The 21,213-nt window shown below is 54.1% G+C and overlaps 8 protein-coding genes across 8 annotated transcripts; 4 read left to right on the top strand and 4 right to left on the bottom strand.

Annotated features, from left to right (window-relative positions):
- Window positions 1-61: 61 nt before the first annotated feature.
- LAESUDRAFT_699525 (uncharacterized protein) lies at window positions 62-2,041 on the bottom strand. The gene is made up of 6 exons (XM_040906386.1): window positions 1,883-2,041; window positions 1,421-1,827; window positions 1,148-1,367; window positions 617-1,092; window positions 263-557; window positions 62-207 (listed from the first exon to the last, which is right to left on the bottom strand). Exons 1-6 carry the CDS (start codon window positions 2,027-2,029, stop codon window positions 157-159), a joined length of 1,596 nt encoding a protein of 531 aa, XP_040764860.1. The 5' UTR covers window positions 2,030-2,041; the 3' UTR covers window positions 62-156.
- Window positions 2,042-2,548: 507 nt separating this feature from the next.
- Window positions 2,549-5,027, bottom strand: LAESUDRAFT_725495 (hexose transporter). The gene is made up of 11 exons (XM_040908827.1): window positions 4,911-5,027; window positions 4,815-4,847; window positions 4,629-4,755; window positions 4,420-4,571; window positions 4,339-4,370; window positions 4,181-4,280; window positions 3,854-4,119; window positions 3,615-3,798; window positions 3,346-3,558; window positions 3,125-3,287; window positions 2,549-3,065 (listed from the first exon to the last, which is right to left on the bottom strand). The coding sequence occupies exons 1-11, from the start codon at window positions 4,997-4,999 to the stop codon at window positions 2,817-2,819; spliced, it is 1,608 nt and encodes a 535-aa protein (XP_040764861.1). The 5' UTR covers window positions 5,000-5,027; the 3' UTR covers window positions 2,549-2,816.
- Window positions 5,028-6,316: 1,289 nt separating this feature from the next.
- On the bottom strand, window positions 6,317-11,568 carry LAESUDRAFT_812442 (putative peripheral membrane protein). The gene is made up of 17 exons (XM_040914406.1): window positions 11,505-11,568; window positions 11,423-11,451; window positions 11,240-11,369; window positions 11,088-11,184; window positions 10,631-11,035; window positions 10,464-10,557; window positions 10,328-10,410; window positions 10,233-10,265; window positions 10,121-10,179; window positions 9,850-10,051; window positions 9,738-9,792; window positions 9,526-9,683; window positions 9,297-9,455; window positions 9,207-9,245; window positions 7,851-9,146; window positions 7,658-7,773; window positions 6,317-7,597 (listed from the first exon to the last, which is right to left on the bottom strand). Exons 1-17 carry the CDS (start codon window positions 11,544-11,546, stop codon window positions 6,599-6,601), a joined length of 3,996 nt encoding a protein of 1,331 aa, XP_040764862.1. The 5' UTR covers window positions 11,547-11,568; the 3' UTR covers window positions 6,317-6,598.
- A 411-nt stretch (window positions 11,569-11,979) lies between these two features.
- On the bottom strand, window positions 11,980-12,716 carry LAESUDRAFT_134676 (uncharacterized protein). The gene has a single exon (XM_040901300.1). The coding sequence runs from the start codon at window positions 12,494-12,496 to the stop codon at window positions 12,101-12,103; it is 396 nt and encodes a 131-aa protein (XP_040764863.1). The 5' UTR covers window positions 12,497-12,716; the 3' UTR covers window positions 11,980-12,100.
- Window positions 12,717-15,186: 2,470 nt separating this feature from the next.
- On the top strand, window positions 15,187-15,495 carry LAESUDRAFT_652228 (uncharacterized protein; the record flags this gene model as incomplete). Its single annotated transcript, XM_040904347.1, has 3 exons — window positions 15,187-15,313; window positions 15,372-15,394; window positions 15,454-15,495. 3 exons carry the CDS (start codon window positions 15,187-15,189, stop codon window positions 15,493-15,495), a joined length of 192 nt encoding a protein of 63 aa, XP_040764864.1.
- A 902-nt stretch (window positions 15,496-16,397) lies between these two features.
- Window positions 16,398-16,895, top strand: LAESUDRAFT_758919 (uncharacterized protein; the record flags this gene model as incomplete). Its single annotated transcript, XM_040912515.1, has 2 exons — window positions 16,398-16,552; window positions 16,610-16,895. 2 exons carry the CDS (start codon window positions 16,398-16,400, stop codon window positions 16,893-16,895), a joined length of 441 nt encoding a protein of 146 aa, XP_040764865.1.
- A 396-nt stretch (window positions 16,896-17,291) lies between these two features.
- LAESUDRAFT_134692 (uncharacterized protein) lies at window positions 17,292-18,570 on the top strand. Its single transcript, XM_040901301.1, has one exon. It carries the CDS (start codon window positions 17,618-17,620, stop codon window positions 18,206-18,208), a length of 591 nt encoding a protein of 196 aa, XP_040764866.1. The 5' UTR covers window positions 17,292-17,617; the 3' UTR covers window positions 18,209-18,570.
- Window positions 18,571-20,060: 1,490 nt separating this feature from the next.
- LAESUDRAFT_725500 (uncharacterized protein) lies at window positions 20,061-20,639 on the top strand. The gene is made up of 2 exons (XM_040908828.1): window positions 20,061-20,402; window positions 20,461-20,639. Exons 1-2 carry the CDS (start codon window positions 20,273-20,275, stop codon window positions 20,607-20,609), a joined length of 279 nt encoding a protein of 92 aa, XP_040764867.1. The 5' UTR covers window positions 20,061-20,272; the 3' UTR covers window positions 20,610-20,639.
- Window positions 20,640-21,213: the final 574 nt, after the last annotated feature.

Consider the following 21,213-nt stretch of genomic DNA (forward strand, 5'->3'; position numbering starts at 1 on the left):
GAGTCACTTACAACGCAGACTATTCCAGAGCTGGCTGAAGGCTGAAGAGGACGTTTGATGTGGCAATTGGGTCATGCTGTTTGTGAGAATCAAGCCGATCGTTACAAGACTACCTCAACTTCTCAAGCAATGGCGCAAGCTATATCGACTAAATGGTCAGAAGATGAACACATCGATATCATTACTAGGGTACATGAAAAATCCCGACTGCGTTCATCCAGTCAAATCACTGACCGCTCATTCAAACTAGTTGTGTGCTCACCTTGGTCCCCACAATCCGTTCGTCATCGATCATAAACCCGGAATGCCTGCCCTGCACCCGCCGCGTCGTTGTCGAAAAGGGTAAGCTCGTCACAACGTCATGTTGAAAGATATCACCTGCCCGAGCCGTACTTGATCCTTCGTCAAGATCGTAAACCAGATCGTTGTCTGGTGTATCCTGCACCGCGGCTGGATCGTTCACGCGTCTTGAGTGCACGTTGAAGTCAAGCACTTGCATAAGCTGGCCAGACGCTTGGCGTGTGGGCGGGAGGATTATCCGTGCACCGTGGACATATCTGTGCATACACGCATTCATCTGCATGATCTAGCGACGTAAATCATCATGACCACCCACCTGAGCAGCTGATAGCTACCTGTCCTACGAATAATCCGGGTATTCGTCGGCCCCCACTCCTTCCATGTCAGCTCCACTTTCGAGTGCAGCTTCACGCCATCTCGAGGCACAAACGACAGCAAGAACCGATTATGCACGATCATATGATATGACCGCTCGGCGAGGTAGTCCATCGACATCATGTGCACATACGAGTCGCGCGAAACGTGGAATGGCTTCCCCGGGATGGGATTGCACACGAATGGCCCCGTATGCGTCGTGAAGAACATGAGCATGCTGTCCTCGGCGAGCGGAGGGAGCTGCAGCGTCGCGACGTGCGCCGGTGGTGCAGGCTCGTGTTCAGGCGGTTCCGCGTGGTCCTCGAAGGTGTACACCTCCACCGTGCCGGGATCCATGGTTGTGGTCAGGACATATGCGCGGCTAGATAGGAAGGCGAAGTCACAGACGGACTCCGGAAACTCATTTCCGACTCGATGCTGCTGGTGTGTAAGACGAAGATGGAAAGGGAGAATGGGACTGTGAAGGACGTACAACGAGCACTCTAGCTGAGCGCCAGTGCCAGATGACGAGCCCTCGTTCTTCGGACAGGGAGAACACCCCGATCACATCGTCGACGATCTGGATGACCGCGTGTCCTGGCAGAAATGGAGGTAACAGCACCCTAAGCACCTTCCTCGCCACACCCGGATATGGCTCGTTAGTGCTCAATTTCCGTAATGCCACCTGCGCCAACAGTCGCCCGTTCGCGCTGCTAACTTTATGATCAGAACAATGTCGCTCCAGAAGACAGTCAAGACTATTCACGGGTCAGGCACAGCGAAGAACGCCACCAGGTCCTGCGAAGGGTCCAGCGCAAAGTCCCGCATCGACACACCTACATCGTCCCTCTCAACTTTCCGCATGGCCTGCATCCGCGATGGTAACCAAGTCGCCGAGAACACGTGCGAGCCGTTCGTCTCCCCGAATGGCGCCCCTTTTGCGTACACGCCCCCCACAAGCTCGTATGCATGTGAGAGCCTTGGAGAGGGCACAGTCACTCGCTCCACCCAATCAAGCTTGCGCCACCGCCGTCTCCGGTCAAGCAGGAGCTCAAGGCGTTCTTTCGTTGACATCTGGCTTGGAAGGCCATCCTCCAGTCCGTCGACATCCAGCTCGATCTTGTACTGAATTTCTACCGAGACTTGAATGATCGTCCGAAGCGCTTTGCACGCCTAGAATATAGTCAGAAACGATGAGTAGCAGGCGATGAAAGACAAGACTGCTCACTAAACTGCAACGCAAGATTTCCCGACAAGAGAGACGTTGCAGTATTTGAATGGTGATTTCGACGGGTAGAACATCCAACAGCGAGTGAGAGGGAATTAAAGTGTCGTCTGCGTAGTTGTAGCTCTCCTTGGGAGAGCTTGCAAGCATGATGGATGTTGCGGAGTAAAGGATTGTGTCGGCGCTTAGGTCGAGCCTCATGATCATTTTCACGCGCACGCGTTATCGACTCGACGCGTCGGTGGCGCATCCTACTACATACACACTAGTGCCACAGGCTGGACAGAGGCATCAATGCATCTCGCAAAGTAAAATGCATAAGCTCTTCGCTCAATCATTAATCAAGGCTCGCAGTTTGACACGCATCGCTTGAAGCTTTACAACGAATCGAAATACATGCTCCCAAAAAATTGAGTGTAGTAATACAGCGGAACGTTGAACCTGGCAACTTCTTGCTCCCGCCGGAACGTGTTGAACGATGCTCATGTATGCGTCGGATGGCAAGGACAGGTGCTGTCCCATCCGGAGTTGACAAATACACCAGACATATGAAATACCTGGTACGACAGAAAGCCTGAATTGCATGTCACGAGTGTACTAAGAGACTGAGGAAGACCGGGCAAGAAGCACCATGACTTCAGAGACTTGCCGCCGAGCCCAAATACAAGCTGCCGCAGACCTGTACATGAAGCCCTGTTGATGCGCATGAGGCAACGGTTGACAAGCACGTGCATCACATTATCAGATCTACTCTACCGGTATAGCATGCAGCGGTATGTATAGTAAGCAACGACCCAATCCGACCCTATCCTATCCTATCCCAGGCGTAAACATGCGAATATAGCAAATAGTCCCATCGCCAGCACAGAGTCAAGCACACAAACCAAAACGTACGTTATAATACAAGCCGATTAACCAGGCGGTAATGCAGAGACACTTAGGCCTTCTCATCTGCGGAGTGCTCCTGGTCTGCGGAGGCGCCGTCGGAGCGCTTGAGAGTTGAGTCGACGTCGCGATCGTCGAGGCGAACTTCATTTGTACGCGGTGCCACCTCCTCCAGCACGCGCTGGCTGATATCCTCGCCGTCGAATAGCGCCGCGGTCTCCTCGAGCGTGAGGCCCTTGGTTTCCACGATCATGAAGTACAGGAAGACGAATTCGAACGCGAGCCAGCAGCAATACACGATCTGGCGGGTACGGTCGATATCTCAAGAAGAGAAAGGCATAGGGAAAGGGTATGACGTACGTAGTACTTCCAGGCGAGCTTGTCGAGAGCGATAGGGTTCACGTACTGGTTGAAGATTAGTGCAAGCGAGATGACAAAGTTAAAGACGTTGAAGCCCTTCGCGCGCAAGGAGTACGGCAGGATCTCCACCGTATATGACACAATCAGCGGCGTAAATGCCAGGCTAGCCTCACGGGATCAGTACCACACGGCGCCCCGCTCAATCCTAACACATAACTCACTCGTAAGCCGCATAGAACAAGAAGATGAACGCGATGACCGCATGCGCGGCCGCCGGGTTCCCGTGCAGCGCGAACTGTGCCGAGCATACCGTCTGCATCGAGAAGAACACGACCATGCCCCCGGCGGATGTCAGGAACAGCGTCCGTCGGCCGGCACGATCCACAAGCAGCGAAGCCAGCACCGCCCAGAATAGATTCCAGATGGCGAGGATGCTGGCAAATGATTCAGCATGAAATGAAAGAAGCGTTGGGGGGATGAGTGAGCGTACCCCGTGATGAGCAGCTGGATGGTGCTGTCAGTGATGCCGATTGTGTCGAAGACTTTGTTCAGGTAGAATGAAACGAGCCCGTTGCCGGACCACTGCGAGAACCATGCGATGGCGATGATGATGATCAGTCGCTTGCGGTTGCCGGGCGTGGCGAAGAGCGACAGCCAACCTGCGTTCTTGGAGGCTGCAGCAAGTTTGCTACTCAGACACGATTGAGATGCGAAGTCGAGGACACGTACTTTCCCTGTCGAGAGAGATGGCCGCCTTGATCTCCTCGAACTCGTACAGCACGAGCGGATCGTGTTCGTTGCCATCCGCGTGGTAATATGCGAGCGTCTTCAGTGCCTGCTGCTCCTTGCCCTTTGAGATCAACCAACGGGGGCTCTCTGGGGCGAGCAAGACAAGGCAGAACTGAAAGGCCGAAGGCAGACCCTGCAATAGAGACGGTATCCTCCATGACCAGGTGTTATGGATGTTCGAAGTGCCGAACGTGGTCCAGGAAGCTCTGAGCAATGCACGGCATGTGAATTGCGAATTCGAGGAATACTGTTGCAAGAGCTACTCACATGATGTTTCCGGTATACCATAAGGCGTTGTACAGGGATGTGAGCGGCGCACGATAGGTAGGGTAGGATATTTCGGTGACGAGCATAGGAGCAGAATTTGCTGCATTCATGTCATCATGTAAGCGGAGTTGAAGAGATCCACAGCACCACGGACGTACCAGCAAACGTGAGGCCGAATCCGATGCAAAACCTGTTTGAAGCATGAGCAGATCCGTTAGGTATCTTGTAGCATCACGTACCTTGCTCCGATGAACATCCCGAGATTATGGGAAGCCGACTGCACGGCGACACCGACAAGCATTATCGTCGCGCCAAACCAAATCGTCGGTCTACGTCCAATGCCATCTGAGAGATATGGAGCGAACGGATAGCCCGCCAAGGAACCTATATTCTAAAGGCTCGCGTTAATGTCAGTCATCCTGGACCATATCCTAAACATCTGATCTACCTGGATAGCGTTGAGCAAACCCAGCTTTCCGCCTTGCGGAGTCCCAAAATAATCCTCCCATTGGCTCAGCGACTGAAAGCTGTTCATTAAACTGTTGTCAAATCCGTTCGTGGAGGACGTGATAAGGCTAGCACATCCGGATAAGGTCAGCGTGAATATGTACACGAGAAGCACCGATGAGCGCACAAGAGCAGTATCCATAGGTGGAGAAATATGAGGCTTCGAGTTCAATGAGGCAGTTTAGTGCTAGCGACTGCGCACATCAAGAGATCGCAAGCGTACCGCCGGTTGTTGTACCACTTCCTGTTTGGGTCCAGTAGATGCTCAAAGTTGCCATTTCCACGCGTCGTAGCTATAGCACCACCCGCCATGTTGTCTGCAGTAACAGAGTGCGACTTAGGAGCGAAGATGTGAAAACAGCGGGCGCAAACGAGCGTGAGTAGTCTTTATAAGGAACCAGAACGAATCGGTCAAAGAACGTCCCCAGCGTACGTGTCGGCGGTAGTTGGTCACAATGGCAGGTCCAGGCGCTCCGTTCGCGGTCGCAAGGTCATTCAGCGGTGCTTCTATCGCGTAATTTCCCCGCTAAACTTCCCGACTGTCCACCCGCCTGAGGAGGTCTTGAAATCCCATTGGTTCGATGACATGTGCAGATAAATGGAATGCGGTAGTGCCACGATCACGCCCGCACGAGCTCAGGCACTGCAACCGTCTTCTTCATCAGCATTCAAAGTGCTAACTGGCACCACAGCATTTTGGATTAGTTGTCCCACCGGCCGCACGAATGCGGTTCGCGAAATCCGGCCGCGTATTCTGACGGGTCGACATATAGAGCAAGTGTATTTGCCATGGAGATGTAGCTAAACAAGTCGAACGCGGGTTTCAGTCGAGGGAAGGTGCGCTAGGTGGCGGAAGATGCTGAAGCGACGAACCGGGGGACAAGTTTATCCTGCATAAAATTTCTGCCGCAGGCTCACTCCGTTCCGGGATTGATCGTGCAGTCGATCGTTTGCCACAGTATCCTCTATGTAACAAGAGCAATGCCGTAAGATGGGTGAAGCAGTGCAAAGATACCAATACATTTACGCAGCCATTGGGAAACTGAAAAGCCGCGGGCAGGATTGTGCCAGCATGCCTGATCCGAACTTCTTCAATGGTCGCGGCGTCAGTGCGGAGTGAACATACAATATAGATTGTGGCGCCCCGCGTTGAATAGGATCTTCATGGGATTCCGTTCTAATCGCCGGTGAGCTCATCTCCGCCAACGTTCATATGCGGACACTTGTCACGTGCCAGGGACTTCATGTACTGCAGGGTGATCGTCTGTTCTTGCTCGTACTATGGCAGGCGCATTTCGTATATCGGTTGATTTACCGCTTTTCGCCCCTCGATGCCACTGTATGCGACATTGCTACGTTCGATATGGCTAAAGCTTTCTTCGACACTAGACGAAACATCGTGGGTTCTGGCGTGGCCGTTCAAGGAACTACCCACATTCCTGGAATATCACTATATAGCTCCTGACCTCCCCACATAGCAAGAGGGAGCTATTTCAAGCCTGCGTATGGGAGACGAAGAATATTGCAGCGATTCTGAGGGCAAGTTTGACAACAAACAGGTTCAGGATGAATCACACGAAATTGATCTCCGCTTCCGGACTTCGGCGCTTAGCAACACACCAACACGTCCGCACGTGAGGAATCTAACCGATAACTCTACAGTACAATTAGCAGTACTAGGAACTCGAAGGAGTGCAAATCATGGGCAGCACCGTGCCGAACTGAGACGCAGGTTCATATACCTAACAATGTTATGAGACACCTCGAACACAAGCATAGAGGCGTGCAAACAGTGCGAATAACATCAAAAGCAGATAGCATGATTCTACACATTACAGTAAAACAAGAGTATGCTATACAACCAAGAGGCGTGCCCTTCATAATCCATCTATCATAAAAAAGCATGAATTATCAGTCCGGACCGTGATCAATATTTTCTAAAGCACGACTAGGACTGAAAGGGTCCGGCGTTGAGGGCGCTCGCTTCGGACCATCGACATCTTCAGACCGCTTCCTGCGACCGAACGTGACGCCCCAAGTACTAGCTAGATCTGCCAGCCTGCTACTCGCGCTAGCGCTCGATCCGGACACTGCCCCGGTGGTGGTGAACCCCAACGGGCTTGGCACATTGGCGACTGTAGGCAAAGGAGCGGCAACACTACGCGGCGAGACGGTGTAGGAGGATGTCCGACGGCGATTCATCATGAAGTTTGACATGCCCTCGGTAGGTGAACCTTCCGGCGACGGCACGTCAGAAGATCCGCGCGAGCTTCCGCTCAATAGTGCGCCGATATCGGCAGAAACTGAGCCGGACGTAGCCGCCTGCTCTGATATAGCAGTAGTAGCCGCCGCCTTCGGCGCTGCTGCTGCGCTACCGAATGGCATACGAGCATTGGAGAACCGTGAAGAGGTTGATCTCCTTGAGCCTCGCGAGCTTGGTCGGAGGGGGGGAGGAGCATGTGCGCCACCAGCGAGGGGCGAAGAAGGTGTTTGAGTCGGAGACGCTAGCGGCAGTGGAGACGACACCGGAGACGGAGACTTGGTCTGTGTCGTAGGATCTAGAGACATGTCTGGAGGGGATGCCTGCGCCAAAAGGCGAGAAAGGGATGACGGGCCCGCCGTCGGCGAAGAGTCGGATCGAGTGCGCGTTAGGAACAGTCGAGATGATGGCGGTCTTGTCGCATTGAACACTTCTTCCACTTCGGGCTCTGGGGGACCTACGGGTACACCATTGGCCTCCTGAATAGGTGGACTGAAAGTAGGCGAGCTTGGCGAGCCCTTAATTTCTAATGTGACTTTCTTCGCAGGCTCGCGGCGCTTTGACGGAAAAACTGGCTGGGTCCAATCTTCAACCTCCAACATGTAATACTTTATGCCATCCCCAAGGCCGTAGGGATTCGTGCTTGGATCCTACGAAATAGTTAATCCCATTTTCATTTGTAAAATCATCTAAAAACATACGTCGCTTACCTTGTGACTTGCAACACGCTCAGTAATGGAGGTTATTCTGGCAACGATCCACTCTCGGGTTTTCAATTGCTCCGCCAACTGGCCTGTAGCCTGCAAGAAATAATGTGGGAATGACACTACAACGATGTCGCAGAGGGAAAACCTCGGACGTCAGTACCTGGCCATCCACCCACGCGGAATGTATAACACGCACCATTGAATGCGGCCCACGGCTTCGACACAGAATTCCGGGTCGGAAGGAATAGAGCCAGGTCCCCCTTTGCGAAGTTCCTGAAGGAGATCTTACCCTTTGCCCGCTCGCGATATTCCTTGCATTGCCTCTGCCACTTCCGTATCGTCGAGCCAACCTTGTTGATCGCCTCCAAAAAGTGGTCATGATCGAACTCCCGGAGCGCTTCCAAAGCAGCCGCAGGATCGGACGGGTCGATGGGGGACGGCTCGCCAACCTGATTGAGAATACTATGCCGCCCAGGGCTGACAGCAGGCTCAGCGCCATTGCCATTGTTCGCAGCCTTGTTGGAACCCGGATGAGAGACCATGGCCTGGGCAGCACTAAGCGCCTTAACATGAGAGTCGCGGAACGCTAAGGCAACGTCCAGAATCTGCGCAATCAGCCGGCTGCTGTTCTCCAGGCGCATCTCAAAGTCGGACTGAGACGCCCTGCCGGCACGCAGGTCGTCCCTCAATACCCGCTCTGCATGCTGTGCCTCGCGCAGCTCATGCTCGACCCGCTGCAGCTCCTCCCTGAGACCAACGGTGTCCACCAGGGCCATCTCCGCATGAGCGCGTGCGTCCTTGAGCTGCCGCTCCGTATCCTCCAACGCCGCTTTGAGCTCCGAGAACTGGTGCTCCAGCACCGCGCGATCGCCATCTGCCTCAGCGATATGATCCCGTATGACGCGGTCATGCTCAGACGCCTGTGCGCGCAGGAGCCTGTCCCTCTCCCTGCCGGCCTCTGCGAGCGCACGCTTGACCTCCTCGCCCTCCATGCGTGCATCCCGGATCTGCGTCTCTAAGTCTTCCCCGCGTCGACGGGCTTCCTCTAGTCGAGCCAACGTAGACGCCTGTTCCTCCAGCAAAGCCTCCACCTTGCCAGCATTGCGTTTCTCAAGCGCCTTGACAAGTTTGAACTCTGCTCGGACCTGGGCGAGCTCCTGCCGCAGCACCTCCGCGGCCCTCGTTTGCTCCGTGGCCTCCGCTAATGCACGGGCAAGCGAGCTGCGATGTCCACCGGCGTCCGACGACAGCTCGGTGTTGCGTTCTTCGAGAATCCGCCTAGAGGTAGCCTCGCTCTCCAGCTGAGCCCTGGCTGAATGCAGGTCCCGCTCGAGCTGGCCACGTGCGGCCGTCTCACTTAGTAGAGTGCCTTTGAGCTGAGCAATCTCAGACTGCAGAGCTTCCCGCTCCGTCTGGAACGCAGTCTCTTGCTCGCTCTGAGTCTGCCGTAGTTCCTCCACTTGAAGTTCCAGCTCGAGGTCGCCCGCTGACGCTGTGATTGAAGTAAGCATCGTCGACGTCAGCATCGACGTATGATTGTGTATGCACTCACAACGACGCCGACTGCTCCATAGTTTGGAGGATGAGAGTACTATCGGTGATATTAGTGACGAGCCCCTACAGCAGTAGCTGACCCACTTACATGTACGCTCCGCTATCCTGTCAAATCCAGGTTCAAGGCTATCCATCTTGATGATGAGTCTCTCCAAGCCAGCACGAGCCTCCTTCACCGAAGCGATCGCAGCCTGGTCTTGGAGCGTCTCCGCAAAACACTCTAAATCGTCCAACACCTTCAGTAGCCCTGCATGTCGACGATGTCAGTCACGCAGCCATTGAACATCTTGTCAATGCAGATGAACATAACAACGAACCGTCGATGTCAGGCCGCTCAAGTGAGTATGGCGAATCAACCGAACCCGTAGGCGAGAAGTCGACGATTGGGACCGGGCCGTCCATCCCGCGGGTCTCGAATGGCAATTGTCCATGCACTTCCCCTCGATAGACTTGCCGGCGCTTCCGCTCGTTCGCCCTACACAGCGAGCATGGTCAGCATGCCTAGCAAAGAGCAGATTGGTTAGCATACGAAAGTTTCGCCATCACCTCCAGGATGCTCTGTGCTCTTTGGTAGAAAAATCGCGCTTTGTGACAAGGTTTAGCACAAAAAGAAGATCGTCGAATATTAGTGGTATGCTCACCGAATTCTTTGCGCCTGACAATCTCCACCACCGTCGAACCGTAAGCATACAGCATATTATGAAGCCGTTGAATATATGAAAAGCTTGTCTTCGCTTTGGATGCCGTTTGCAGGCCGGTGAGAAGCGCAGGCAACTCCACGAGGTCATTGTTCAGCGTGCTGATCTGACGAAGTGTGGATATGCATAACTCGGTGTAGGAATTCTACCACGGACAGAAGGAAGTCTGTTGTGAATGAAGACAAGGGGCAAGTAGAGAGGCATCATGACGTACCTTGACTTCTGTGATGAATTGCAGTTCATTCCGGAGGGATGTGTCGAGCTGGCGAAACTCTACCAAGTGGCAAGGAATGAGTGAGTGAGACAACCGGTATGAAAAGGTATACCTTGTAAATGTCTCTCGGGAGAAGGTACGGGCTCTGCAGTCAGACCAGGAATCAGCGACTGATACAGCATATATTAGAATGAGATAATCGCATACTGTCGATGTCTGTGTTGAGGTCGGCGATCTTGTCAAGGGCGTCTTGCGATCGCCTGACGCACGCTTCTGCATCCTCCAAGAGACTGACGATCGAAATGAATTATGACACAATAAAGGTGAGTCTTTTCTGAATTACCTCTGGTCATTGACGAGCTCTCGCACTTCATCTGTGCCCTGGCTCAACCTCGACATCGCTTCCTGTGTCTGCCTGAACCGGTTCTGCAAGTCCTCTAGCCACCGCAGCCAAGCAGACATTAGCCTCTCATCCCTCTACCCAGCTCTTGCATACAACCACCCACTCACCATGGGTCCTCGCACAGCTCTCAGCCACCTGCTTCATCTTCTCCTTGTTCACATAATCGCCTAACGTCCGCATGTGCCCATCCTCCATCGCCTTCCGCATAGCAGTGCTCACAAACTCCTTATGCACTGGCACGCGGGCGACGATCTCCAGGTCTGCGCCCAACCCTGCAAGGAGCGCAGCCTGCTTGTCAAGCTCGCGCACTGCACCGGCACCAATACCCTCGAAAACCTCGGAGATGGCGAGCACGTGCAGGTCGAGCGCAGTTGAGGCGATATGCAGCGCGGAATGCTGGTACTGGAGAGAGAGCAGGGTACGCTTGCTGTGCTCGTGAAGCGCATGCGCGGCTTGAAGATAGGAGGAGGCGAGTCGGGAGATGCGGAAAGGGGGAGTGGAGGCAATGGCGTCTGAACAGGATGTACGTCTGCGGTTAGGGACTTCGGACGATGGGGTACGTACCTTCTACTGGGGGTCCCAACGCTGGTTCCGCTCGTAGCTCCTGTAGTACAGCATTTACATCGAGGTCTAGATATCGCTTGTTGAATACATAGATCGTCTAGCGGGCAGACATTGCATGAGGACTGTCAGGAGAACAGAAGCATGCATCATACCTGGTCAGGGACCCCTGCAAGGTCGCGTATGTTATCGGACTTTAACCGCCGTCCATCCGATATGTATGCGAGGATGTCATCTTGAAGAACTCCAGTCTTCTCCTCTAAAAAGTGTTCTAGGTTGTCAAGTCTGCAACGCCATTCTTTAGTCTGAATGATGGCTGCGGTGACGGATGGGCGCACCTTTCTAGCTCCCATAGTGATGTGTCGAGCTAATCACTGTCATCAGCGTGAATGAACATGATTGATATCCTTCGTGACGAACCTCGATGATCTGTCCGTTCTCCGCACGGCACAGCTGGACCATGATGATCGCGCTGAGAGTTACCTCAACCTCGAGAGTCGAGGACTGGGATTGTACTCTGCGCCACAGCTGCCTACGCGCGCAATCACGTGGCAACCCATTCTCGAGTCTCACCGACGGCGAGCTCAGCTCTCTGTTTTCGCCATTCTCTACTGTTGTCTTTCACTCAATCGTCCCAGCTGCACTGGCATGGTCCAATAAGCCCAATTTTATCCGAATGGCTATCAATACATTTCTCGGGCCGGCTTACTATCAAACGCAGCGGCGTGAACGTGGACAATCAGCGCCTAATCTGGTCCTCGGGGCTCGAGGATGATACGTTCCTAGTCTTACTGTCTTTTGCTGTCGAGCTGTGCTGCAAGGTTCTATGGCTTCTAGCTCCAACGTGTACAGAGATACATGTGCCTCACTCTCGGTCGTTCCTCAACGTTAGATATGCGGAAGATCTGTCTCGCTGTCGCTCATTCAATGCCTTCCAGTTCTCTGCCGGACATCTCACCAGGGCCACGATAGCAGCCATCCCTTCCATATCATCGACTGGACATTGAATGCACAAATCAACGCTCCGATGACCAATCATATCGGGTGGTATGCAATGCTGGACTCCCGGAGCCCTCAGCCGCTCTGAACGTACTCCGCGTTCGCGTCCGCGCCTTTCGAACACCGTCCCATCCGCCCGTTCGTATAGACACCCCGCATAGATCGGGCCCTGGTCGTTGACCCGAAAGTGACCCGAGCCGGCTACCTACAGTCTGCAACGTTCGGTACATTCTCGTAACCAAAGCAGCAAAGATTCCCCATGGCGTCAAACACGCCACCACGCCGACGATAAGCTGATCACCGTCAGGCGAGCTGTGGCCAATGGCACGTATGCGAACATACCTGCGCGCACGCGCGTGCCTCCCTCCAATCCCATCGCGCGACGAGGTGTGGGCGTGATCACGACGGGCCATTACAAGCCTTCTCAGAACCCGTGAACGATACTGCGAGTTTCTTCCGATAGATTGGACAGAACGTCAGTGACGAAGCACGGTCGAAGCCAAAGAACGTCACGTCGTATCAGTGGGCACCAGTAACCCGTACTTTGGCGTATCTCGTGAGTCTGCGACGATGAAGCCGGCAATATCATCCTATGGCATTGCAGCACGGCGTACGCGATAGCTATCGCGCGTTCTTATTTTACGTGAATTGTGAATCACTAGGTCATCCACCACCTGGCAGCTGCAGCTCCGCGAGCATCAACCCTCTTTCGAGCCTACACGGCTCTTAGGCCCGTGCCTGCGGCGCATAACTCCACTCAAACCAAGCACTCAATTCGAGAAGCATAGATACATAATACCCATCCAATGCAACTGTATTGACGAAGGGCATCCGTTCACCACGCCGTAGCTAAATTAGGCTTCAACTGTTACTTCAGATAGCCTGAAGACTTGAGGGGAAAGCAAATTCGACGATCCGTTTCCATGCAGCCACGTCACCCAATTTCCTCCTTGTGCTCTGATATTGATTACTGTTCTTGGATCCCTATACGCCTCTAGGGATCGAGGAACACAAGCTGCCAGCGGAAAGTTCGGGCAGTGATTTTGAGCTTCCGATGGTATTCCTCCGTATATGCACTGCGCGTTAACGTAGCAAAGTGCTTCCCTGCTCGTACGACAGGACATGTGTTAGAAGGTCCGGGTGCTTCTTTCCCTCCAGCCGTAGTATTCGTGGTCAATCAGTGGGTTGGCGGTCGCCAGACATGGATCATCCCGCCGGACCAAGCTAAGACAGCCGGTCCAGACTGCACCATGACTGGCAGTTCATTTGACATTTTGATTTTAGGCATGCTGCGTGTTGGGCAGAAACCGTAAACTGGCTTTGAGAGCGTGTTGCAGGATGCCACCTGGTTGACGAGCGACGAATTCCTGCGTGACTACAAGTGTGCAAATTTGCACAGCTGTGAACGCGCGCAGCGCGAAGCTGCCGGACGTCTCGGCCCTGCGCTGCGTTATTCAGTCCACGTCAACGTTCAAAGCGCAAACCTTCTTTGCCGAGCGCGTGTGGCTCAGCGTCCATTCCAGCATCACACACGAACAGCACTAGTCCGAGCCGCTCGGGCGGCTGCCAACGCGCATATCAGGGAACCGTTTCGCGCGAACGTTGGGGAATATGGAAGGCAGTGTGTCGTCCACACTGGGGAAGCCACCTACCAACTGCTCTCATCGCGCGAATTATTTACTAACCGGTGCAGCATATGTTTGCAAAATTCCAAAGAAACTCTTCGAGTCGCCAGGCAGGAAGAGCGGGGCGCTCGTAGTGAGGCTTAGAACTCTCGGCCGAAGGGCTCTAGAACGAGAACGGAGTGGTGGGCGCTCGAGGGTGCTGTGGGGGGGTTTGTATGACAACGATCTGTGTGTCACACTGGCACGATCTTAACAAACTCACCGAGGGGGGAATGTACGGCGCTTGGCCGCTTTGATAGGACGTGAAACTGGTGATTGCACAGATGAGTACTCAACGTGGCCGCGGACATACGTACATCGGGCATTGCTTAGTGTGTGCGCTGGAGAAGATTGAATTGTGCTGCCAAGGCGAGGCATTACGCGATGAAAAAGCGATGAGATGGACGGACGAGGTCGCGAGGCCGCATCGGTACCAGCTGCGTTTGTGAGACTCCTGAACACAATCCCTGCGCAGTGCGTGCAGTGCGCTCCACGGGTCTCGACCGTAGGTCCTAGGGGCACCCACAACGCCCTGATACGAGCCACGTACCATCACAAACCCGGATTGCCACAGAGATTCCCGAGGTCTCGAGCCACCGGTGCCTCGCTGGGTAACGGTTTTCAAACTGTTACTAGGACGCCACTCGCAGGGTGCCGCCCAGACCAGAAGACTAATTTCAACGCGAGGACAGGGATGCGACACGAAAAAGGCGCGACGGCCGGCGCCCAGCCTCATCCTGGCTGCACCCCCGATCTGATGCTGCGTAAAATTGGGGGGTGCGCGCGCCGCCACTCGGACTGATGAGCGGCGAGAAAGGAATGAATGGGATGAACGGTCCAAGAGACTAGGCGACTATGCGGGTGCAGAAGACGGAATGTCGTATGCTCTGGGCAAGAACATGAGGAGTCGTTGCGCACGAGCACAACGCCTCCAAGGCTCCGTCATCTGCCTCGCACTATCGATATCCGTGCTGCGGTCGCACCTCTCGGCAGCACCCGGCACTCCGCTAGAGACCCCGATTGGTGACCGCTCAATCGGGTCGATTGCCACGCATTCCCATTGGCCAACAATGGAGCGGAGTTTGATCGCTGGCAGCCACTCGCAGAGTGATGGAGTGCGCGGAGTCGAAAGCGGACGAATTGCAGCCGGGCGTCATGGGGATGCCGCCTCGGAAGAGAATATTATGTCATAAATAAATGCCGTTTCTGGAACACACTCACAGGGGGCCACTCAGCTGAATATCTCCCGGCGCTTTTGTTGCCCACTATAAAGCGACGTCCTAGTTACCATGATTGCCCGATAATCATCCCTGTATTGTTTCTTTTCTCCTCCTCGTCCTCAACGTCGTTCCCCTCCCTTGGACGCGTCTTTCTTCCACACTCGCGCACTCGTCCTCATCTACCACCTCCACGACCACTCCCCCCTGGCCCCTCTCGCCATGCCCGGACTCGTCAGTGACGCTACTCGCATCTGGGAGGTCAACATCTACTGGACCATGCACTCTCAATGTGGAGTATGGGATCCGAAGGGGAAGGGTGTTGACATTTGGGAATGTATCCGTCCTCGTGAGTCTCCATGCCCTCGCGCTATTGTTCCCGGGAACTAATATAACTCTGACTGCAGATCATTCGACACCCGGAACTCAGGTATGTCGACCAACGCGCGCATTTTTACGTGTCCTGCACGCGTCTCACCTCTTTCGCAGCCGCCAAATAACGCCTACTGGCGATACGTCGCGCGGCGATGACACCGACTGTGCCTTTCGTGGGCTATCGAGTCTCCCCCTGTCCCTTCGGCTAGCCCACTCTACTCCTCTGCGATTTTCGGTCGTACCTTAGTGCTGCCCTCGACGCGAACACAATCTTATGCCACCCGCGTCCCGTCGTCGCCCATGTCGCTCTATGCTCTCCAACACAGCACATCCGCGAGCCGCCGAGTGCTGTACGATGCGGTGCACCTGATACCCGCCCCTAGATAGCGCGCGCAGCGTTGATGGGGGGGGGGGCCGTCCTGGCCGCTGCGCGGCGCCGCCGAGCGGGCGATGGACTTGTGCGATCAACCGCCATCAGTCAGTTACGGACGGGAACCGATGCTATGCCAGCCATAGCGACACATATTGTTTTCGTTCTCCGCCCATGGATCTCCCTTTGCGCCTTCGACTTCGTCCACTGATATCCTCCTTATCTCTCATCTCTATGTATTCGCGCCTTCTCCCTCTCTCCACCTTGGCTGGCGATCCTGTCCTCCCTCGGCCGGAGCATAGCTTTAGTAATCTACTAGTGTGTATATCTGCCGCACGTCTCTGTCCTGTGTCTGTCTGCCCTTGCTTTCCTACTTACCAATGGGTTTATCTGCATTCGTACATAGTTTACCATCGGCCATAGTAGCCGTAGTTCTACATCATCATCCAAATTGCACAGCATGTCCTCGTTCCTGCCTCATTGCCTTGCCTCCACGCATTGTTCTCCGAGCATGTGTCTTGCTTATCGCTCGCTGCCCACGCACCCTCCGAACCGCGCGAACCGCCTACCGCAGACGTCATCTCTTCTGTGTAATTTGTCAGTTGATCAGCGAGCCTGCGCATACTGCGGGACCCTCAAATGCGAGTCAAGGCTCAGCGGATGCTCTCACCATCATTTTTCCCTGTCAATGCCCTCTGCGCAGCGCTCCGGACGCACCGGCACCCTCGAACTATTCGGCCTGATATTCATAATGCAGTGCTATGCTACACGTAAGGAATCGAGGCCAGCTGAGCAAACGCCCTCGCAGAGCCCGTCTGATGATCTGCTCAAACACCCGACGCGGTATGAACGGTCCCGCACAGCGGCGCGTCCGGTGTGAGTCTTCCCGCTTCCATGCAGGTCCTTCACGCTTCCACTGGGCTCCCGGTACGTCCTCAGCTGCACGCGCCTGTATCACCGCACTTCTCCCGGGGGCATCTTCCACTTCTGTATTCCGAAACCTGCACCGCCCGCGCGAGCGTCAGCCTCCGGGAGCATCAAGCGTTCACACCCTCAATCGCGCGCACGCTCAGCGACGGACGGACGTTGCTGGCGACGCGGTTTCGGGGCGCGCTTGCCATACATGTTGCTCAAGACCCGCGAGCTGCGCGTCTCACCCCGGCTCAGCGCGCTTGGCGGCTTCTAGGGCGTTGTCGCGCCGTGGGGACGCACGTCGGTTGCTGCTGGTCGCCTTGTCGCGGGGTAGAAGCCACTGAGTTGCCATGGATCGACCCCGGCACGGCTGTATGAAGTAGATGCGATACGAGTCAATCTGCTTGTTACTACAGGGTAAGGTTAGTGACGATTCATGAAGAGGGCCCAGACTGTCGTCAGATGAGCGGCTGTAAGTGGCACAGGGTAAGCGACACAGTGAAACCATGCATTTAATGCGCGGCCCAGGTGCTCAAGCCTGAGGGTTGCAAATAAGCGGCGAGTAAAGCGAGCGAACCTATTATGCGCATCCCAAGCAATTCTTCAATGCTGATAGGCAAAAATGGGCAGCAGGGCGAGTTGGTGACGACGCAACGTCAGCAAAGCCACTCATAGAGCGATGCACGCGGAACTGTGTCGTAAACGGAGGAGATGCTGCTGTGATGGCTAGAAGCGCAGTCTGGGACTAGAGTCCATGGCCAGCAAAATAGACGCAGCGCCCGCGAAGGCCAGTGGACGTGGATGAGGATCAAACGGCAGCACCACGACATGTCAGATCTAGGCGGGAAGCACGCACAGCTGATCGTGGCGCAGGCGCTCCACCGGAGATGTAAAGATGATTGATTCGCGTTCGCGCCAAAGACAGCGAGGCGTGGATAAGGGCCGGACGCTGATATCACAACGCACGTACGCGCCCAAGACTCATTTGCATTCGGCATGGCCCGGAAATTAAATTCGCGCTCTGATTGTGGACGACGGAGCGGTTGCTCATGGAGACTTTCGGACACCGTGAATGTGCAGGCGGACGATGGCTCCCATGGTACCACGGACATGAATTATTTCGTGCCCGATCGTGATCGAAGATTCGTAAAATGGGGTCAGAAGTGGAGTTTCGCAAGGATCCATATAGTAATGACATACTCAATTCGACCTGTAAGAAATGGTGCAGGTCCGAGCCGATATGTCCGCGTGGATGATCAGGGGTGGCTGTCGGTGCGGAGCTATCAGTATGAGAGACGCAGGGAATCCTTGGCCGCCCGTATAGAAAACACGTACGCTACATACGCATTTGCATTAGAAGTCCATGTCGTGCGACTAGTTGAAGGATGCCGTGACGTACTGGAACTCCAGAATCATACGACTAGTTCGACAAATGTCGTGGCGAAAGTTCATGGAGAAGCTTTGTTAGTCAGGAAGAATTCCCCGCTTGTGGGAGGGCGCATCGTTCACTTGCCTAGACCGACCGTTTGGCGTGGCGGCCGCGAGTCCCTACACGTGTCCGTGCAGAACACCAAGAAGCAGCGCTGACGTAGCTCATCACCTTACAATTGTCAACGCAAGTTTTACATCGCGCTCGGCGTGATGTGCTTGATGAATGGATGGGAGTGAGACTATCTGTGACTGTGCAATGGCACGTACCTTAATAGAAATATAAGCTTGACGTGGAGCATGCAGAAGTGAATAGAACCTGGCAAAGTTCCGGAAGCAATGGTCGTAACGATATCATTGCTCGCGTACCTGAGGTCGAGCATCCTTCGGAAAGCATCACGTAGCTCGTGACGTTGTAAGGGCCAGGCTAGCGTGAGTCAAACGTAAAGGAATCAAGGCTCATCGCAGCTAGCGTACAGGATCAGACCTCCGGGAAGGTGTCTTGAGAAAGGTGTACACGGCTGTGCACGCGATTGCCGGGTGAACCAGCGCTAGCAGATTCGTTTGCCTAAACAGTAGTTATTCATGGCGATGCACGACATACGTGATTTCACATATCATCTCCATACAGGTCTTGCTTTTCCCTACTGTGAGAAGGAAGGACCAAACAGGAACATGTCGCTCATGCTAAAATTAGGAGCAAAGTCTCTGCGGCGTTGCAAATCGAGCCCGAGGCGTGAAGTAAGCGTGACGAACGACGAACAGGAGATGGTGGTGGAGCATGAACGCTCGCCACTAGCCCATATCCAGGATGAGCACTAGTTCCATTGATCGGACGGTAACAGATGCACGACGGACCATGTTCAAATTCCAATTCGACAAGGGAGACGCTGCGACTGCGGTTTGGAGCGTGTCAAATCGGTCAGCGAGTGAGCAAGATCAACGCGTCTGTCCAGTTATAGGGTTTTGAGAGCATGGGAGATGTCCGTGTGTGCCCTGTGAGCGAAAGTCTGGGAGAGAAGGCGCCGGAGGTTGGATGGAGGAATGGATGCATACCGACAGATGAAAGTCAATCGGACGTGCGCGGTGATACGGGTAGGGAATGACGGTCCAGAAGGAAGAGAAGCATTACCGGGGGCCTAGAAAAGCCGAGTGGGCCACTGGCTGAAGCGAGCTTGCTTCCATCTCATGTCCGATTTCCAAACGGTCAGACGCCACTAAAGGCAGGAGGCGAAGGTGGCGGCGGACGAGCTGTTCACGGGAACACGGAACAAGATGTAACCCAGTCCTTTTGGAGAGAAAGGCCTCAGCGCTGGAGACTCGAGTTAGATGTCCGATTCAATTTCGCGTTTGCGCCACTATCGATGTGGTTTCGCGAAAGTGTCGGTAGATGTCCGCTCGTATGTGACACTACTAAGGTGCATATGAGACAGTCTGCTCCATTAATCCACATGCGAACCACTACTAGAGAGCCAAGGTTCAACTCGAAACCAGCGCCGCAATGACAATTTTGAGCAATTGCGTGTCCTTCTCCCATACGGCCACCAGCAGCTCTGAGATTGCGGATTGCGAAATACATCCAGGATCGCCACCGGTTTAAGCTTGAAAGATCGACATACCACCAACTGTCCTTTCCCGAGGCAATTCAGGCGTTGGCCGATCGACTATCCAGGCAGTGTCAACAGCGTCAGAGCAAGCAGCCCGATTTTTCGCACATCATGATTTTCCCATATAGAAACTCGAAAGTGTAGATCATTTGCGCCATCGGTAGGAGAATCAACATCATGGTTCAATTGCAACTGGAGAGTTACTTGCACAGGTTGGCAGGTGGTGACAACAACTTCAAGATGTAGAGGTCCATACTTGCAAGTCAATGACCAGCAGCACAAGGGAACGAGACACTGGATCCTTCTCGCGACGAAGCGATATCGAGTAGCACGACGCATGCATGTCAAGAACAGCGTTGTGTTTGACGAGAATCGCCACAAGCCGACGCCACAACTATGAATCGGCTTTCGCCGCCGCTCGTCTCCGCCAAACTCAAGTCCGCACCTCATAATCTACACCATGCAGCACACCGTTCGAACCACGGCCAGTACCAACATCTCCAACGTTACTCCTGCTTGTATGCTCATATATTGAATGGATCCAATGATCTGCTGCCATTGAACTGTCTCCCGGGTTCTCTCCGCCGTTACGCGCCGTTACTGCTTGACACGATGCATGCAGGTTCTCGGCTTGGGAACGCTCGTCGCGGCTGCTGGCGTCAGCTATTACTTCGCCCGAAAGTCGATCAAGGAGCGGAGGAAGGAGCATGCAGCGCGCGGACAACGTCCTACGGAAAAGCTTGACCGTGAGTTCCTAACGTCGTCCGATGACCTTCCGTTGCTTGACTCGGAGGATCTATATAGGGCGCGCTCGGGTAGCAATGGAAGAGAAGCAACGTGGAAACCAGGCTACGGCCACAAAGGGATCGGCAAGCGCTGCAGGAGGTGCAGTCACTACAGCGGCATCCGACAAACCTACGGCCGGAGGGTTACAGTCTAAAGGCGGATCATAACCATGGCCTTCTCCGTTATTGCCGTTCGTCCGGATGTCAAGTGTCTTCGCAGGTCACAAGATGCTGTTCGCTGTAGCGCAGGATGATGGAACGATCACATAGACACTTGTACGATATTCTATCTTGGGATATTAACATTAATGGGATTGTCTATGGTTTCTGACGTCTCAGAGGAACGACTTCGCATAAAATAATGTGGCACTATGCTTGCGAGCAAAGTTCTGCTAGTGTCGTTCAGAACACAACCAGATAGTGATCGCCAAAACTTCTAAATGTTCACTTCCTCGGCTATTTTCATAGCCAGCAGTACGTCGAGGAGGATCGGCGGACATGATTGAGAAGGTGGACAACCATTCTGCAATCGATACATGGAAGAAGCTGCACGTAAGCGTTTATACGACATTGCCTGGAGGCATATCTTCAATCCGAAAGCTCAACTCTATATGTGAGGTTCATGGTTCTATTGTCACCCGGACTTCCCTGTATCCCCCATAGCTCATGTTCATGAACTGAAGGTGTGCAAGTTATATAATGCGACCAGATTTGAAGCGCGCGCTGACGGGGTTCTCCCTTCATTAGTGGCTGTATGCCTGCAACAAAGGGA

The sequence above is a fragment of the Laetiporus sulphureus genome (assembly GCF_001632365.1).
Source record: "Laetiporus sulphureus 93-53 unplaced genomic scaffold LAESUscaffold_17, whole genome shotgun sequence".
In the NCBI taxonomy this organism is placed as follows: domain Eukaryota; kingdom Fungi; phylum Basidiomycota; class Agaricomycetes; order Polyporales; family Laetiporaceae; genus Laetiporus; species Laetiporus sulphureus.

Bases quoted from the DNA above. Each gene is read 5' to 3' on its own strand.
- LAESUDRAFT_134676 (XM_040901300.1), bottom strand. From the start codon at position 12,496: ATGGCCCGTCGTGATCACGCCCACACCTCGTCGCGCGATGGGATTGGA.
- LAESUDRAFT_699525 (XM_040906386.1), bottom strand. From the start codon at position 2,029: ATGCTTGCAAGCTCTCCCAAGGAGAGCTACAACTACGCAGACGACACT. The intron at 1,828-1,882 runs GTGAGCAGTCTT...ACTATATTCTAG, and splicing joins AAATCTTGCGTTGCAGTTTA to GCGTGCAAAGCGCTTCGGAC. The intron at 1,368-1,420 runs GTGAATAGTCTT...TCATAAAGTTAG, and splicing joins TTCTTCGCTGTGCCTGACCC to CAGCGCGAACGGGCGACTGT.
- LAESUDRAFT_725495 (XM_040908827.1), bottom strand. From the start codon at position 4,999: ATGGCGGGTGGTGCTATAGCTACGACGCGTGGAAATGGCAACTTTGAG. The intron at 4,371-4,419 runs GTACGTGATGCT...TGCTTCAAACAG, and splicing joins GGGATGTTCATCGGAGCAAG to GTTTTGCATCGGATTCGGCC. The intron at 4,281-4,338 runs GTACGTCCGTGG...ACATGAATGCAG, and splicing joins ATTCGGCCTCACGTTTGCTG to CAAATTCTGCTCCTATGCTC.
- LAESUDRAFT_134692 (XM_040901301.1), top strand. From the start codon at position 17,618: ATGGCCCGGAAATTAAATTCGCGCTCTGATTGTGGACGACGGAGCGGT.
- LAESUDRAFT_812442 (XM_040914406.1), bottom strand. From the start codon at position 11,546: ATGGTCCAGCTGTGCCGTGCGGAGAACGGACAGATCATCGAG. The intron at 11,452-11,504 runs GTTCGTCACGAA...GACAGTGATTAG, and splicing joins AGAACGGACAGATCATCGAG to CTCGACACATCACTATGGGA. The intron at 10,052-10,120 runs GTACGTCATGAT...TGTCCGTGGTAG, and splicing joins AATTCATCACAGAAGTCAAG to AATTCCTACACCGAGTTATG.
- LAESUDRAFT_725500 (XM_040908828.1), top strand. From the start codon at position 20,273: ATGCAGGTTCTCGGCTTGGGAACGCTCGTCGCGGCTGCTGGCGTCAGC. The intron at 20,403-20,460 runs GTGAGTTCCTAA...GGATCTATATAG, and splicing joins TCCTACGGAAAAGCTTGACC to GGCGCGCTCGGGTAGCAATG.